This window comes from Grus americana, chromosome 1 (genome assembly GCF_028858705.1).
Source record: "Grus americana isolate bGruAme1 chromosome 1, bGruAme1.mat, whole genome shotgun sequence".
Classification (NCBI taxonomy): Eukaryota; Metazoa; Chordata; class Aves; order Gruiformes; family Gruidae; genus Grus; species Grus americana.
This window is the reverse complement of record NC_072852.1, coordinates 3,389,462-3,405,854: the sequence shown is the minus strand read 5'-3', so window position 1 is coordinate 3,405,854 and position 16,393 is coordinate 3,389,462. Positions and strand designations below refer to the sequence as shown.

Genomic DNA, 16,393 nt, shown 5'->3' with positions numbered 1-16,393 from the left:
GCCTCTATTTCAGATAAGGAACCGGAGGTTAAGTGACCAGAGAGAGGAGGGCATGGGGATCCTGTCATCAGCCAGGTCCAAGCTGCGAGGCCAAATTTCCCCTTGAAAGACCGAGTTTGCACAGGGGTTTCTTGTTCTAATCGAGTCGATGCTGCCACCCCCTTCCTCATCAGCCATCACATTTCTGACACTCCTTCACAATGAGCTGCTGGGCAGCACGCAGTTGTCTCTGCCCCTTTTCTCTCGTTTTGGGAATTTATTGCTGGGTGTATTCACTGCTTGTTGCCACTGACCTTGGACGGCAGGAGATGAGATACCTATTATTGCTGTGATACACTCGATGGCCAAATTCATGCTTGCCTATACTGCTTGCACATAGTCTGTGCTGTCCCTGCACAGCAAAATGCAGTGCTCTGTACGATGGATGCAGGATAAGATGAGATGGAAACATACTACAGAGCGGTATAGGGAAATATCCTCAGGTCAGCAGGGCTGAGGGTGAAAGCTGCACGGGTTCGTGCCTATGACACCACAACTCAGGACTGGTTTGCCAAGGATGCCTCGAACAATTCCAGAGTCTGAGTCAAATTTTTGGACAAGTTTTGGGCAGGTTCAGCTAGGTCTGCTCTGAAATTAAGCAGACTGTCATGGCTTTGGCTGAGGGTCACACAAGCTAAAGAGCATCCAAAAAGGTTGGAATACGGTACAGGTTTGTTCCATTTTCTTCTGTTCTAGAAAGGAGAGGTAGCAAAGAGGATCATTTCAACTGGATAACTGTCTCCAACAGGAGAGTTTGCAACGCAACAGGAAGAGTTCAGTGGTGAACTCAGCAGGAGAAGACAGACAAACTGCAATAGCAGGGTCCATCAGAAAAACCCTCCATTGCTGCCAAGGACACTGTGAGACTCAGAGTGACAGCACCCTGCAGAGCCACACTCAGCTGGAGATGTTTGGTTAGACAGATCAAATGCACTTTCCAGCCACTGTCTCTGCTGAGAGGTTCTTGGTAAATGAGACCACCCTGCCACTCATAGCCAGGAGCTCAGCCAACCTGACACCGCCCTCTCCACAGCTTTGGCAGAGGGCTCTCTGCAGGAGGAGATCACTGGCAGTGACGGATGCAGAGAGGAAACTTCAAGATCAATAGTATCATTAAAAAGCCTCCAGAAAACAAAACCGATGAACTAATCTCCAGTCCTGAGGACACCTGGATCCAGTGCTCCTTGCAAGGCACTGGATAAGGCAGTACTGCTGAATAATGAAACGGTGAACTGACGTCCCTTCTTGGCCTGTTATACAGAAGCCCAAGGATGTGGATACAGACAAATTTTCTCGGCATCCTGGCCAGATAAGCCAAATGAGCAGTTTGGCTCATTTGTGCTCATTTGGCACAGTTGACTTGACCCACAGAGGACAGATGCTCAACTTCAGGGTCAACATTTTCCCACAGTAAGTGTACAAACCATAAGGTCCCCTTGAAATCTAACTTGGAGTGGACCCCATGTTGCTTACAGGGACCTGTTTCCTCTCTAAGGGCAATGGAAAACATGACAAGTCTGAAAGAGCAGAGGTTCAGGTCAGCAATGAAAAGTTGGAGGTGCCGAGACAAGTGTCTGAGCAGGGCTGCTAGTCAGAGCCAAACTGCCTTAGGCAATGGAAACAAGAAGTTAATTGTCACCCAGAGAAGAGCTGCTGGAGGGTTTGATTCAAAGCGCATCAGAGTGGACAGATGCTTTCCTGGTGCAGTCAGCAGACTGTGGATCTGGTGGTTGAGAAGATCTGATCAGTTTCTACCAGCCTTCTCTTCCCTTGTCATCCAAAAAATGCTTCTTGGTTAAACAAAGTATTCCCCAGCAAGTCCCAGAGACCTTGCTGGAGCTGTCTGCGTGACTCGTTGGCTCACCTGTCTCAGCCAGGCACTGAGACAGCACTTTGCAGCTCTGCCATGTGTTATGGCAGCCGTTGAGGGAAGATGGCTGGGGGAGAAGCAAGGCTGGGACAGTGGCAAACACCAGCAGGTACTTACGTGTTGTGAAGAACACACCATCCACAGTGAGGGTCGCCTGAGCCCAAGCACTCGCTGCAGGTCTCGTACTGGCTACACGACTCCACGGGCACCCGGGTGAGCTGCAGGAGGAAAGGGGACAACCTGTCAGGCTTTTCACGGGGCTCTGCAACGCCCATAATGACTTGGTGGAGGATCCACCTTCCCTGTCCTCTTCCCCTGGTGCCTGTCCTCCTAGAGGGACAGCCCTGCAGAGCTTGGCATGCCTGGGCCAGAGGGAGGCCTGTAGCTGCAGATTGCTCCAGAGTTCAACCTGGTGCAACCTTTGTCCAGCTCAGCACTCACCTGCAACCCCTGTTGAGATCAGTGCCTCCCTTGTGGCCTCCCCCTCTTCCCCATGGCCTCTCACACTTCATTGCCAGATGACCTCTCTTGCACAGTTTCACAGGGAATGAGCAAATCAGGCAGGTTGTGTGCAGTGGTGACCTGGCACCTTGAGGTAATTAAACAACGTGTGATCTTCTGCAGCAAGTGAAAGTCGCTGGATCTTAACAGTCTCCTACACTCTGGTTATAGACCCTGTTGCTTTCTGGCTTCCTGTGAGAGCTGAGGTCTCGTGACATCTTTGTCTCCCTCCCATGACCTCCTGCACCACCACCGGTCCCAGGAGAGCATTATCTCCACTCCCCATTGCCCATGCATCTTTCCAACCATCAATTGTCCTATCCCCAGAGATGCTGCTCCCAGCAGGAAGAGGACAGAGGCTACCAGCCTGGGTATTGAATGAGCTTGCTGTCACCCTGACTTTGCAGCTCAGAAGGCATTACAGATAGACCTGGAACACCCATCTACTGCCAAAATACTGCATTTTATTATCTCTTTTTTTTTTTCTTTTTTCCTTTTTAATTAAAGCATTTCAGTCAGAGATTTCAAAGACAGAAGGGACCGCCTAGCCTGACCTCCTGTCTAATGGACCAGAGACTTTTGATTCCTATTAGGTTTTGTAAGCCCCTTACTTCTTTTGAAGCCAAACATACAATTTGGGCCCAATGACCTGATAGTCTCTTTTCCATTGAACAAGCTTCAGAGAGCTTCTATAATATACAGTCAATTGCCAGTGCCTTCACCCCGGCTCACGTCAGGAGGGAGAGTTTATTCCTTCAGATGATATAGTGAGGTATTATCCTGATGAAACACCACTGAGAACTGCCAACTATAAACTGCAGAACAGTTACTCGTGACAAATGACAAGGAAATACACCTGGATCCTAGTGACAATTTTTTACTTGGTGCAACATTCAAGAGAGTTCAAACTGTGAAGTGACAGATTAGGATTCATTCTGATTGGATCTGTAAATGAGCCAAGAACTGGCTTTTGTACATAAACATGTATTAGGCAAAGATCCAACTATTTGTGAAGACCTTTTGTGTTTGTATCAGAAATTTTCTTCCTAACCCCTATATGGACACCCCACATGGTAGTAGATAGTCTATGAGCAAAAGCTGAAAATCTGTATTTTTACCTCTGGCAAGTGGCAGTAACTATAGAAAACTTCAAATAGAAATATGATGGGATTTATTTACCATTGCACCATTGCCTGTGTGAAGTCACCCAAAGAGACCAACTGTGGCTACTGAATGCTTTTAATGAAAAAGTGAGAATGTCAAAACCAAAAAAAAAATCCACAAAACCACCTTTCTCAACTTGAATCTATTGCCATGAGCATAAGAACATAATCAAGACAGACCACAGAACAACAAAAATGGGAAGATCAAAACAAGGAGTGAGTCCTTCAAACTTCTGTAAGTATCAAGAAGTTTTGAAGGTAAGATGGCTTGATCTTGAATGCAATTTTCCACCTACCTTAAACTTCAAGTCAAGAAGGTATCAACAGTTCATCAGATAAAAACTGTATGCTCCAGAATTTCACCCAATTAGATTTATTTTGAACCCAATAGTCTCTGTTGCATCCAACTTCCAAAAAGACATACAATTGTTTTACAAGCAGACATGATGGGATGGAGACCTTATAATTTCTTATGTCAGCCTTTCCCACTTGTTACTTCCACCTGAGAAAAATATATTGTGAATTATTTTTCCTGGATCACATCTAGCCTGACTATGTCTGCACTGTGAACATCAGAGTACTTGCAGAAGAGGCAGATAATTCAGTTTTGAAAGATTGAAAATCTGTAAATTTTTAAATTGTAAATTTGTAAATTGTAAATCAAATTTTAAATATGCCCTTCCTCAATCCAGATGCAATCAATTGTGTAATCTCCACCTCATAATTAGAAATTTGTGGACACAGTTGGGATTAGTAATGCAGTTCCTATGCAAACTACCCTCAATTTAACATATGGTGCAGCTCGATTTATCCTCATTAGCTGCAGATAGTTTTTCTGAATGTCGGTTTCTGATCTAGTTTACATCTGTCTTATAGAAATGAGTCTTGGTTAAGAAGTTTGGATCAGAACATGCACTTTTCCAACATCTCTTGATGTTGGGTTTGAATCTTCTGAGTCAAAATCTACTTATGACTATGATATATGTACAAAGAAGAAGTCCTAGAGGACTGAAAATTGCTATTTCTTCACAAATTGCTACAAAAAAAAAGAGTAGAAAAAAAGCAGTCTCTGTAGGTTTTATTATTATTATTTAATTTGCTGTCAAAGGATATCCAAGCTCCTTTCAGAGGCAGGAGGAACTTACTGGGAATCCAGATCTTCATCTTTGAGGAAATGCTTCCTTTGCAGTGTATTTAAGGTACTCGGTCTCTATGGGATATAGTTTGTATGTTGTGTAGGAGCACACCTTCCTCGTGTCACCGTCCCAGAGAGCACAGCTATGCCGTGCAAGCTTGCACCAAGCTACATCCCACATCCTGTCAAGCACACCAGAGAAGTATGTGTCCTGTGTCACCATTTGCATCGCTAGGCGCTATTCCTGCTATGTGAGATCTTTTTACGAGTTCACCTCAAGTAACTTTATTGTGAGATTAATTAAAATTGTACCACGCTGATAAATGTCTTGGGCTGTAAGTGTCAGACCCTCTAATTACTAAAGAAAGAAACTACAAAAAAACAAAGGAGCTGTGACTGAAAGGAAAGCCACCTAGGGGTCGTCAGCTGAAAAGAAAAAGAACATCAAGCAAATAAGGCACATCAGAGGTCTTATTTTCCTTTGGAACATAAACTGTAATTAATTCAGCTCAGCTTTCCTAGTTGAAAGTTTTGAGAACTGACCGTGCCCCCTGGGAGCAGTCAGCTTTTTATGCTGCCCCTAAAATATCTGGAAAAGAGAAGTCCATGCAACCTCCCAATTACAGCACCTTGCCATTATTCACTGCAATGAAGGGACTAGACAGCGCTGAAGGTTGAAATCTCCATTGAAAAGCAGACTGCGATCGCTCCTTCCACCCCTTCTGCATCCTTGGAAAGTCTAACAAACTTTTCGAGGTCATTTCCCAACCTCAGCGATGCTCACTACCGCTGGTCTTTCATCAGGGTGGAATTTGGATTTAACGTTTTGCAGCGAATACAACCAGGGTTTCATCAGGCAGAGGATGAACCAAAGCAAGGTGTCCTTCATTCTGGGGCACTATGAGCCAGGTTAAAGTCATTTATATTCTTGCAGTGGTCACGGCTTAACTGATATTTTGGCCTCTCTGTGCTAGAGCAATATATGGATGTAAGAAGAGACTGCTGTTGTTTTAAGGGCTTATATCCCATACGTGATGAAGCACATATCCCCATTTTATTAATGAGAGCTGAGGCTGAAAGCAAGGTCTCATGCAGCTGAAGTAGGTACTATCTAAATGTCTTTGAAGATGAGGACTTAAGAAATCTGAGCAAGCGCATGCAAGAATTCCGGGAAAGAGCTGATTATTGAACACTAAGTTATTACGTACAACATATTTAGACTTTGAGTTCATTGAAATTTTGAAGAAAAGAAGGTAAAGTTCCTATGGATCCCTGTCCACAGACCTGATGGACATCTAGGAGCTGCTGTGTTTCCAAGACTCTGTCCATAGCAGACCAGAGGGACAGATGATCTCTGATCATCTCTGAGACAGGCAACATTTCCAGAGCAGCCCGTGGACCATGGGATTTCCAAGATGACTACTGTGTAGTTGGGAGTGTGAAAGACCTCAGAGCCTAAACGCTGGCACCTTGCTTGAACAGGGTTGACCAAAGGGTCAGGACCTGTATCCCTTAAGCAACTTCACCATCGAGACTGTCCCCTACTCACAGATATCTGGAGTGAGATGCAATCCCAGAGCAAGGGCTGGACAAGGTGTAAGTGAATTTGATGTCCTTCTCAAGGGCAGCAAGAAAACAATGAGCAGGTCTAGCTGCCGTAGCTGCAGCAGGATTTGAAGAAATATTTCACTTCATCAGCACATTCATTCACAGGTCCCCAAAGAAATCATTCATGAGTTTCTGGCTCACAAGGACATCTTGAAAAATCTGGCAAAATCTGCAAACTGCTGTACGGTTCAGAGCTCACCCATTACACACAACTTCAGGGCTTTTCTCACAACACTGGGGTTGTCCTCACCTCTGATCCAGCCTAAATTCCAAACTGCAGCTTCTCCAGCTCCCAGCTGCACTCCCACCCTCTATTTCTAGTATGAATGAGTTAGACAAAGTCATTTAAAACAAAATGATTGAGGTTTTTGGATCTGATAGACAGTAACAGCTAATCCTGTTAGAAATTTGGCTCCTGCTTCTGACATTATATATTCACAAAAGCTCCTGCTATGTGCTCAGTCATAATTTTCTGGCTCCCATTTTTGACTTTTATTTCAATATACATTACTTTTTTTTCCCCTTAAACTGCCAACATTCTGGTCAAAACGTGAATCATTGCTCAATCTTTGCTGTTATAATTGGATGTTAATACAGTGACGGGATTTATTCAGTCTGATGGACTAAGTTAATTTAAATGTACAAAAAGGCATCTTAAGTAGCCAATTTCCTTCCCAGCAGTCAAAAGATACATTTCCAAAACACTGAACAGTGACTCTGTCAAGCCGTGTGGGTTCTGTGAATGCTGCTATCTTTCAAGACTCAGCCAGCCCAGAAAAACTGCAGAAAGATTAAGAGAGGAGCTTATTTGATTTCAAAGCCTTGAATAGAGCATTCATGACAATACAGTTCATTAAACAGAGCAAGGAAAAAACACCTAAGAGATCACTGGTGGAACCAGATTCTGCACTCTTAACAGAGTCAGCGAGGATGTTTGGTCACCTGCATGGCATCCCAGGATGCCAATTTTAATTTGGCCTGAATTATGGACAAAGGGACCTTGAATTCCTCTGTCATGTTTGAGATCCTATGCCTCACCCACCTGACCTACAAACTCAGCAAGAAGCAGGAACACAGAAAGAAAAGCCCAGGGAGTCGAAGCATGTCTCATTTGTATGGGTAAGAAACATCAAGACTCACGTGTATCTAGATGCTGCAAAACTAGTGGGAGAGGAGACCACAGAATCATAGTGATCACAGAACGGTTTGGGTTGGAAGGGACCTCAAAGCCCATCTAGTTCCAACCCCCTGCCATGGGCAGGGACACCCTCCACTAGCCCAGGTTGCCCAAAGCCCCATCCAACCTGGCCTTGAACACTGCCAGGGAGCCAGGGGCAGCCACAGCTTCTCTGGGCAACCTGTGCCAGGGCCTCACCACCCTCACAGGGAAGAATTTCTTCCTAACATCTAACCTAAATCTACCCTTCTTCAGTTTAAAGCCATTACCCCATGTCCTATCGCTACATGCCCTTGCAAACAGTCCCTCTCCGTCTTTTGATGCTCCCATGGGGTAGAGATGAGGATCTGGGTTTGCTTCCAGCCTGCCACTCCAGCATGATAAGTAAATAACTTGCCAGTCCCGCTGGGACAGGGAATGTCATTTCTCATCAGACACCCCCAAGCTCTTCCTCTTCATTGTAGCAATCTTCCCAGTAAATCCATGCTTACATACTTGGAAAACTTGAGGCTCTAATTAAGGAGAGTTAATTGGAAGCAGCAGTAGCTGTCAAGGACAAATGACACAATAATTAAACTGGGGGTCAATGTCCCACTGTGTGGCAGGGTAAATTACCTGTCCAAATATACTTGTTCACAAAGGGCTTCCTGCCTACAGTTGTGTGTGTGCTTCTTCTCCTCCTCCCCCCTTGCTGCACTGAGCTGTTCTGCACATCTTTGGTGAGAGATGTCTTTACTCTGGCGTTGCCAGAGCAAGTCCCCAGCCGCGATTACACGCCACTCACACGAACATAGGAAAAGCAAGGAGAGATATAGAAAGATTTGATGTCCGCAACCTCTGTGCCAATAGCCCCAGAAACCTTTAGGGTAAGTCTGAGAGATGTCAGTTCCCATCAGAAGCTCTCATGATGAGATTGCTATTGGTGCTCCTACAGCAGTGTAATTTTCTTTGCACCCCTTGCAGTGCAATTCTTTTTCCCGTGCCTCCCTTGGCAGGACCCTGCTTTACAGCTGGCTCAGAAAAGCCAAGTTGGGGACTTAGGGAAGGCTTCATTTCTGATCCATCAAGCCTGTAAATCTTGTGGCTAGTGAGAATCAGCTCCGGCATGGGAGGTATGCAAAGCAAGAGTTTTGCCTTCTCACCAAAGTCTGTCTACAATATCAGAGTCTAAGCTAGAAATCCAGGCTCTGCTGAAGGACAGACCTTAGGCAGGGCAGGACTGGTCTGCTCTCTGTTTTAGATGTCTACCCAGGGATGAGATAAATCACACCCTGGATGTTCTTATTTCTATCCATGGAGTATAAAGGAGTCTAGACGGCCAGGTCAGATGGAGACATTTAAAATGTACACGTTGAATACTAGGTGGGGTGAATCTCACATCAATGTCATACTTAACTTTCTGCTATTCCTCTAATCTTGCCATTGCAAACAATCCCCAAACATGCTAAGCTCTCCCTTCTTCCTAACTGTAGCACCAGAATAACCAGTCGCAATAAAAAAAAGCATTTTCTTTAATCACTGTGAGAGTGGTAGAGGAAATCCACTGTGTTACATAGCTAGAAAACCGTTCCAGGAACTCAAAAGACCTTGTGTGATGACACGGACTGTGTTTGAACAAGTGCCTTTCACCATCTGCTCTGTAAACACAGCCCTTGCGCTTTGCTGCATCCAAGCTCATTCCTGCTCTCTGTTCTGGCTTTATTTACAAAGGAACAGACACTCAGATAACAAAGATTATCTCAGTCCTTTTCTTGAAGGCTGGGCAGCTTCCCAGGTTCCCCCTTCACAAATGCTCAGCCTACGCCTAGTGCTGTCCCTTCTTCAAAGAAGTCTACCACACCGTAATGACTCTTCTCCCAAAAACATCAGTGCTTGAGGACAAGCTAGGGACATGCCATGCTGCTACGAGTATGGCTGGCAACCTAGAGATTGAAGAGAGTGTGTCCAGAGGTTTTCCTTTGAATCTCATTCAGCTTTCCTCCAAATTCGCCCTTGTTTTTTTTTTCCTTACCCAGAATGCAAAACTCTTCCTCAGCTGGGATAGCAACAGTGCATCGGCATGCTGATGTGCTCTCTGCACAAGGCAGGAAATTTATTAGGAATCCTTGTCCCTTGTAAAAATCACAGTTCACCAGCTCAGAAGTGTGGAAGGAGTGTCAAGTGATTTTATCCAAGCCTCATGAAACCAGCCACCTTCTTACCGACCCCGCAAACCATCAGCTCTGGCCAACTTTCTCTGCCTGTAGTAGTCAATCTGTGTTTCTCCCTGCCAGGTAGCTTCAGATCTCCCCTGCTTTGTTTACCTCTAAATCTTTATCCCACAGTCAAGTGTTTCAGTCTGTAAACAGTAAAACAAATGAGGTTTGGCTAAATGTTTGTGTTCAAAAGCCTTCAAAATAGAGAGCCTCATGTCACAATTAATGCAGGGCCAGCCCAGGCTTAATGAGAGCCAGTGCCTGTGTGGTTACTGAAGCATGCCTGCTGAGCAAGGGATAGATCGTTACCCAGGCTCTATAAAGACTATATATAGATTTAATTGGGACCTGTAATGGAATTTATGTCACTGCAATGGGCTTCCTCAAAGTCCAGCATCACTTGAAGGCTCCTGGTGGAGGCGTGAACAGTTAAAGCACACAGGGAGAAGTTAATAGTTATTTCTAATGGTGATGGCTACTTTCCAGGTCACCTTGTTTCACCATCTTTCCAGATGTTCCCATCCTCACCCTCAGTTATCAAAGACCATCTTACTGTAGATTCATTCACCACAGCAGCCCCTTCAGGTATCCTACAGTGTCTCCTTGTTGTCCATTCCCATCGATGCAATCCTACCACCACTCCAAATCCCACCTTTATACCCTCATCATCTCCCCGGGTTAAGACGCCTTCATCCCATTGCCCGGAGGATCTTTGCCTCAGCTCTGTCCCCAGCCACCCTCAATCCCTCCTGGATTTCTAGCTCCACTGTTTGACAAGCCATGCCATTCGTGAAGGATTGATCACATTGATGTAATTCCTTTGTGCAGGATTATACAACCCCTAGAAGCATTGTCAAGCTGCAGAAATTGTGGCAGTCAAACAGGCTTTGAAAAAAACCCCTTTTCTTCAGTTGTTATCAGACTTAAAATTCCCTGTAATAGCACATAAAACCAGCTGTACTGGTTGGGATCAACACTCCACAAATCCCAGTTCCTTGTCTTCAGCCATGGCCTTATGGCACTAAGGAAAGCATAAGAACAGGGTAAGCATATATGATATGTCCCCAGTAGCTGCTCAGCTTTTGACTATTTTCATTCAGGGGAACTTCTATTCTGTAACCTGAACAGATTTTTTCTTTAATTTTATGGTTTATCCTTGAAATCACATTGACTTTTTGCATCCACAGCATGCTTTGGCAGGGAGTTTCACAGGTCCAGAGCCCACTGCTTGAAGGAATCACCTCCTCTGGTTTGTTCAGGACTTGATTTTCAACAGTTTAATTTCATGCCCTGTAACTCTTGTATTTGCAGAGGTGGTGAACAGTCACTTCTTATCCATCCCTTTCTGCCATTCATGTCACCAGTCTCTACCATACATCCCAGCTCACCTTTTCCCAGGCTGAGGAGTTCCTGCTTCTTCAGTCACCCTCACATGGATACCACTCCATGCCTCTGATCATCCTGGTTCCCTTTCTCTTTTAACCATTTATTTACTCTTGCTAGCTGAATGTTGGGCAACAGGAGAGGCTACCTGGTGGCCTAGGTCACCTCTGTATAGCCTTCTCCACCTTGCTTCCTCCCTGAACTCTCAGGAACTGACCACATCATCAAAACCTATGAAGCTACTGCCTTTAACAGGGTGCCACCTCCCAGCTTGAGACACACAACCATGCATATCCTTCAGGCTCATCCCAGCTGTGAAAGAAAACACATCAGCTTAAACAGTGATTAAGACTGCTTTATCACGGGCTCAGCCAACAGCAGGTAACTTGTAAAGGTGTGCGCACTTATTTGCTTTTAGTGGCACTGAGCTTCACACAGCTCCTCAGAGCACACGCTTCTCCTTGCCACAGAAAGGGTCATTTGTTTTGCTCCCAATTACCTTCACAAATACCTGCCTTCAACATCTCTCATCAGTGCCTCCTCTCCTTTTACAAGTCATTTTCCATGGAGCGCCATCAAATCTCGGCTGACGCGAGGTCAGCAGCCTGCCGCAGGCAGCGTCGGTTGGAATGATACCATCAGCTGAAGAGTTATGAGGTCATGCCGGTTAATCTACAAACCAAAAACTTCAGATCTGAGGCAGGGAGAATCATGATAACCTTTACTTGCAGTTGATCCTGAGCTGCGGAAAACATACGCTAGCCCAACCTAGAGACACAAAATTGGGACTTTCCAGGGCTATTACAATACCTGTGCCTCTCCAGAGCATTCACCACCAACAGCATTACTGAGTGTTTCAGTCAAGAATTAACCAAGATCCAGGGAGAAAATGTGAAGCAGGTTCTTTCCGAGCCCTTAAATATATGTCTCAGTTTATTAAATGAGAGAAAACCAGCCAGAGCTTACTGCTCAGCTGACGCCTGTGAGAGCTCAGTGCGCTCTCAAGATTTGTGTGGTAATTAGTGCTGCCAAAAAGACAACGACCAGGCAGACATGCAGGCAACTATTTTAGGGCATATCTACTTGCCTTTAGATATCTCTGCTGTTTGTTTCAGCATGGAATAAGTGAGAAGTTCCTAGCAAAGCCCAGCTCCGTCTCTGCAACACTTTAATTCGTGGAGGGCTTGAAATGCAGAATTCCTACTGACTGCAGCGAGGGTTGCTCCATCCCAGCCCCTAGTGCCCATATTTCAATGGATTAAGTGCATAACCTACTGCAGCAAGCACTACACATGTTTTCCCGGCTTTCTCAGACATTCATCTTGCTATAAAATGAAAGTTCAAGGACGTTTAATTCAGGGATCATATAAATGCATAGCATTTAAGGTCAGAAGGGACCATTAGATCATCTCTTCTCACCTCCTGTACATTACAGGCCACTATATTTCTCCCATCTACCCTTATACTGAACCAAATAATCTGGTTTTAGCTAAAGCACGTTTCCTAGAAAGACCTCCCATTTTGATGTGAGGATACCAAGAAATGGAGAATCCTTCATTTCACGAGCAGTTTGTTCCAGTGGTTAGTAACTCACACCATAAAAAGCTTGTACATGCCTTACTTTTCATGTGAATTCATCGGGGTTTGGCTTCCAACCACTGATTCTTATTCTATTTTTCTTCTCTAGATTGAAGGGCCCTTTAATCCTGCTGCTTTCACCCTGTGAAGATGCTCAGGCATGCAAATCGAGTCATTCCTCAATCTTCCTTCTGATAAATTAACAGACTGAGATTCTTTCAGTCCCTTTGAGGAAATCATACCTTCCCACTCCCTACAAATATTTTTTGTGGGACTTTAGTGCTCCTTTTTATATCTCTTAGTGCTCTTTTACAAAAGGAGACTCCAGAGCTGACAGCAGAGCATGACTACTACTCTCCCACTCTCTTGCGTTCCTTCAAGGATGCAGGATGGTGTCAGCCAGTTTTCACTATGGGCTGGACTAGGAGAAACCCTTTGCAAGGATGTAAATAAATGACCTGCTCATCCATTTCAGTCCTTGCTTTCTAGAACATGTCTCCCATTTTCCAGCCTGACCTACATTCTTCCTTAAAAGACAGAGAAGTCTGCATTTGTTTTGTCTGAGGGAGCCAAAGTCACCCAACTTTTCTGTCCTCATCATCATTAATGCTGAGCTAATCATTGCACCACTGAATATTTTATCTGTGGGATTTAGTATCAACTTCCCGCTCATTCATGAAAATTTTCAATAGCTTTGGGCCAAATATTGATCCCTAGAGAATATTACTCGGAAAACCCTCAGGCTTTTTAAGAGCTGGCAAGTACTAAGTCATTTCAGAGATGTCTTTTTGCTATTTTTAGGTTTTTGGGTTTTGTTTTTGTTTTTTTTTTTTTTTTAATGGGAACAGGCTGCGGCATTGACTCAAGTGCTGTACAGAAAGGTAAAGACAGGGCATCCACACAATAAAACTTCATTATTTCCTTAACGAATGAATCACCTATTTCCTCAAAGAATGAAAAATTTCTTATTTTTCATATAAACATGGTACCCAACTGCCATTTAGCCCAGTTCAGGAGGCAGCATCAGAAGCTTCAGACTTATGCAGGGACATTACTACTTAACATTACCCCTTCTAACCACTATGAATCACTACAGCAAGGGTCTCACTGATGCACCTAAATTATTAATATATTCCCTAGGATATTCAATATAGGGCATTTCAGGTGTGTGCAGTCACCTTCAGAGGGTCCTTGCACTACCCAGTGTCTGTATATTGTAGCTTTACACCTGTCTAAAATGCCACGGTGAATAGCCCGAAGTCAGATAGGATCAATCTGGGCACTGTAAACCTGTGGGGCTGTTAGAAGATGTGGTTCCCGAGGCTGAGATGACCCCAAAATCGTGGTTGCTCTGTGACTACAGGCACCGCAGAAGTGCAGCAGCTTTCATACCGCTGGTTTTGTCGGCATCCAAAAGCACGCATGGGTTGTCCTTTCTCCTGACTGCCGGTAATAACCCTGAATCCATGTTTTTGCATGGACTCCTAAGCTTGTGCAAGAGCACACGAGATTCTTTTCTTTCCAATTTCTCCAGTCAGTTTCTCCTTCCTTTGCACTCCTGTAATTTTTTCAATTTTTTTTCTCCAGACAAAGCAGAAGGCTGAGACTCCCACTGCACCTTTCTTTTTATGGAAAGACATACACGGCACCCAGATTTCTTGGGGGCAAACAGCTGGCATGAGGATCTGTAGAGAAACAGAACTTTTGTCCCTGTAGATAACTCATTCAAACCTGATTTAAGGCCCTCAACACTCCTCACTACCGTATGAAACAGCGAGATCTCATTTCAGCTCCTTGCTGCCAAACACTGAACTCGCAAAAGCCGCGGCTGAGCAGCAGCGCTGCCCGGGGGGGCAAGGACCGGGTCTTGGGGGGGGTGCCAGTGTTGGACGACTGCAAGATGAATGCTGCCAGCTGGCCTGTGCATAAAGCACGGAGACCCAAGGGACCCCACAAAGCCTTTGCCAGCTCCATCCAGGTGGTTCCCAAACCGGCATCTTGAAAGAGAGCAGGATTAACCTACTGAAGCATCTTAAAGGAGCCCTCTGCCTCAAAGATCAAAGCCGTGCTGGCTTCACCTCTCTTATTACACCTGCCTCCCTTGTGGGCATACCTTACAAAAGCCTGCACTCTGATTTGGACTGGGGGATTGGCTCGGGTGCATTTCACAGTGCATACCACTCCATGCAATAAAATAATATAAATTTAAAAAAAAAAGCAAAAACAACAACAACAAAAAACAAACAACAAAAAAACCACCCAACCCAAAAATACCCTCTTGTCCCTGGCCACAGTGAAGAAGGGAGACCTGTTTGGCACACAATGCAAGGGCAAAGAAATGAGAGAAAGGAGCAGGGCCAGGCCCTCGGAGAGCCCCTCTGAAACACCATCCATGCCGTGCAGCTCAGAGGGCTCGCTCCTCCCGTCCACCTCCAGCAGCCAGGACAGAGAAGCCCCCTCACTCCCAGGGCAGTCCCAGCACCAGGGCTGGCTCACCCGCACTCCGCTGGCACTGCAAGTGACACTCTTGGCAGGACCCGTCTGACCCTCCTGAACCCTTTTATCCAGGTGTCACCCGCATCCCAAAAAGATGCCGGTGGCTTCAAAGAGTTTGGAGTGTCTTTGCAGAGCTCTGTGCATCTGACTCCCCTGTCTCTGTAGCAGTGGCAGTGACCTCCCCATTGCTCCTCTTTACTTTTCTTTTTCCCCAGCTAATGCAAACACGTGCACAAAAGCGCTGGCACTCTTCACCTGCGGTCCTCAGAGCTGTTCAGAAAGGGGATGGGGAACAAAAAGCATCAAGGAATAGAAGAAAATCAGGTGCAGCACTGAAGTGGCTGTCCAAAGGTCAAACACACCTATACTTTTATTGGTATGAGAATTGACACCATTTTTATTAAAGCAATCTAGTCACCATCTACATACTGCTGTGGTCACACGTATCTTGGTTTAAGAAAAGGTGGACCCTCTGATGCGTGGAGTGAGGCTGAGGGAGCTGAAATCCCCTCTCCTGAGGTCAGTGCACTGGATCTGTCCTCCGTTCAGCCACGACAGCCTCACAGCACCCATGGGATCAACAGAGGGGACCGGAGGTATTGATTAGGGTTTGATTACCCAGCACCACCCTCCTTCTCACGCGTGCAGACACGTGTGTGCAAGCTCCCATGCATGCACACATGCAACCCTGGCAGCCAGCTAACGGCGTTTGCAAGCGCTGGCAGATTTATACTGTACAGAAATGAGCTGTGGGGAACATTTTTTTTTTTTATTTACTGGATTCCATTTCACACCGATGAACCGTAAAATTGTAACTACAGCTTTTCTCAGTCTTTTACTGATCTACGATATCTGTCTGTCTGTCTCTTACCTATCGGCATGCATGCAGTGTGGTGGCAATAATGTATGTCCTGAAGGAACAATATCACCTCTGCTTCCTGAGGATTACAGCCTGCCTCTTCCAGAAACAGCAATCCCTGCCCCGGTTTATTAACCGAACAGCATGCGTTGAGAAAAACCCTCACCCGCACAATCAGGAGAGTGGTTTTCTCAGCATTTATAGAGAGCAGGAAATTAGGAACGTATAATAAAACCAGAGGACAGCTGAGGATCAGTTTCAAATCTCACCAAAATAATAGGTGAGGAGGAGAGTTTCCTTCCAGTTGCCTGGGATTTTACCTGAGGAGAGCTGCATATCTCCTGCTTTAACTTTGTGAGTTATAATATCACCTTTTTGGCTCACGCTTT

At 45.3% G+C, this 16,393-nt stretch overlaps 1 protein-coding gene across 3 annotated transcripts in view; it reads right to left on the bottom strand.

The window, feature by feature from the left end:
* The window catches only part of PLXNA4 (plexin A4), a 454,779-nt gene that overhangs the window by 156,386 nt on the left and 282,000 nt on the right, over positions 1 to 16,393 (bottom strand). For all 3 annotated transcript variants that reach the window (XM_054806078.1, XM_054806099.1, XM_054806089.1), the window contains exon 5: positions 2,027 to 2,127. In XM_054806078.1, coding sequence (XP_054662053.1) covers positions 2,027 to 2,127 — 101 coding nt within the window. The remainder of the gene's footprint in view (positions 1 to 2,026; positions 2,128 to 16,393) is intronic.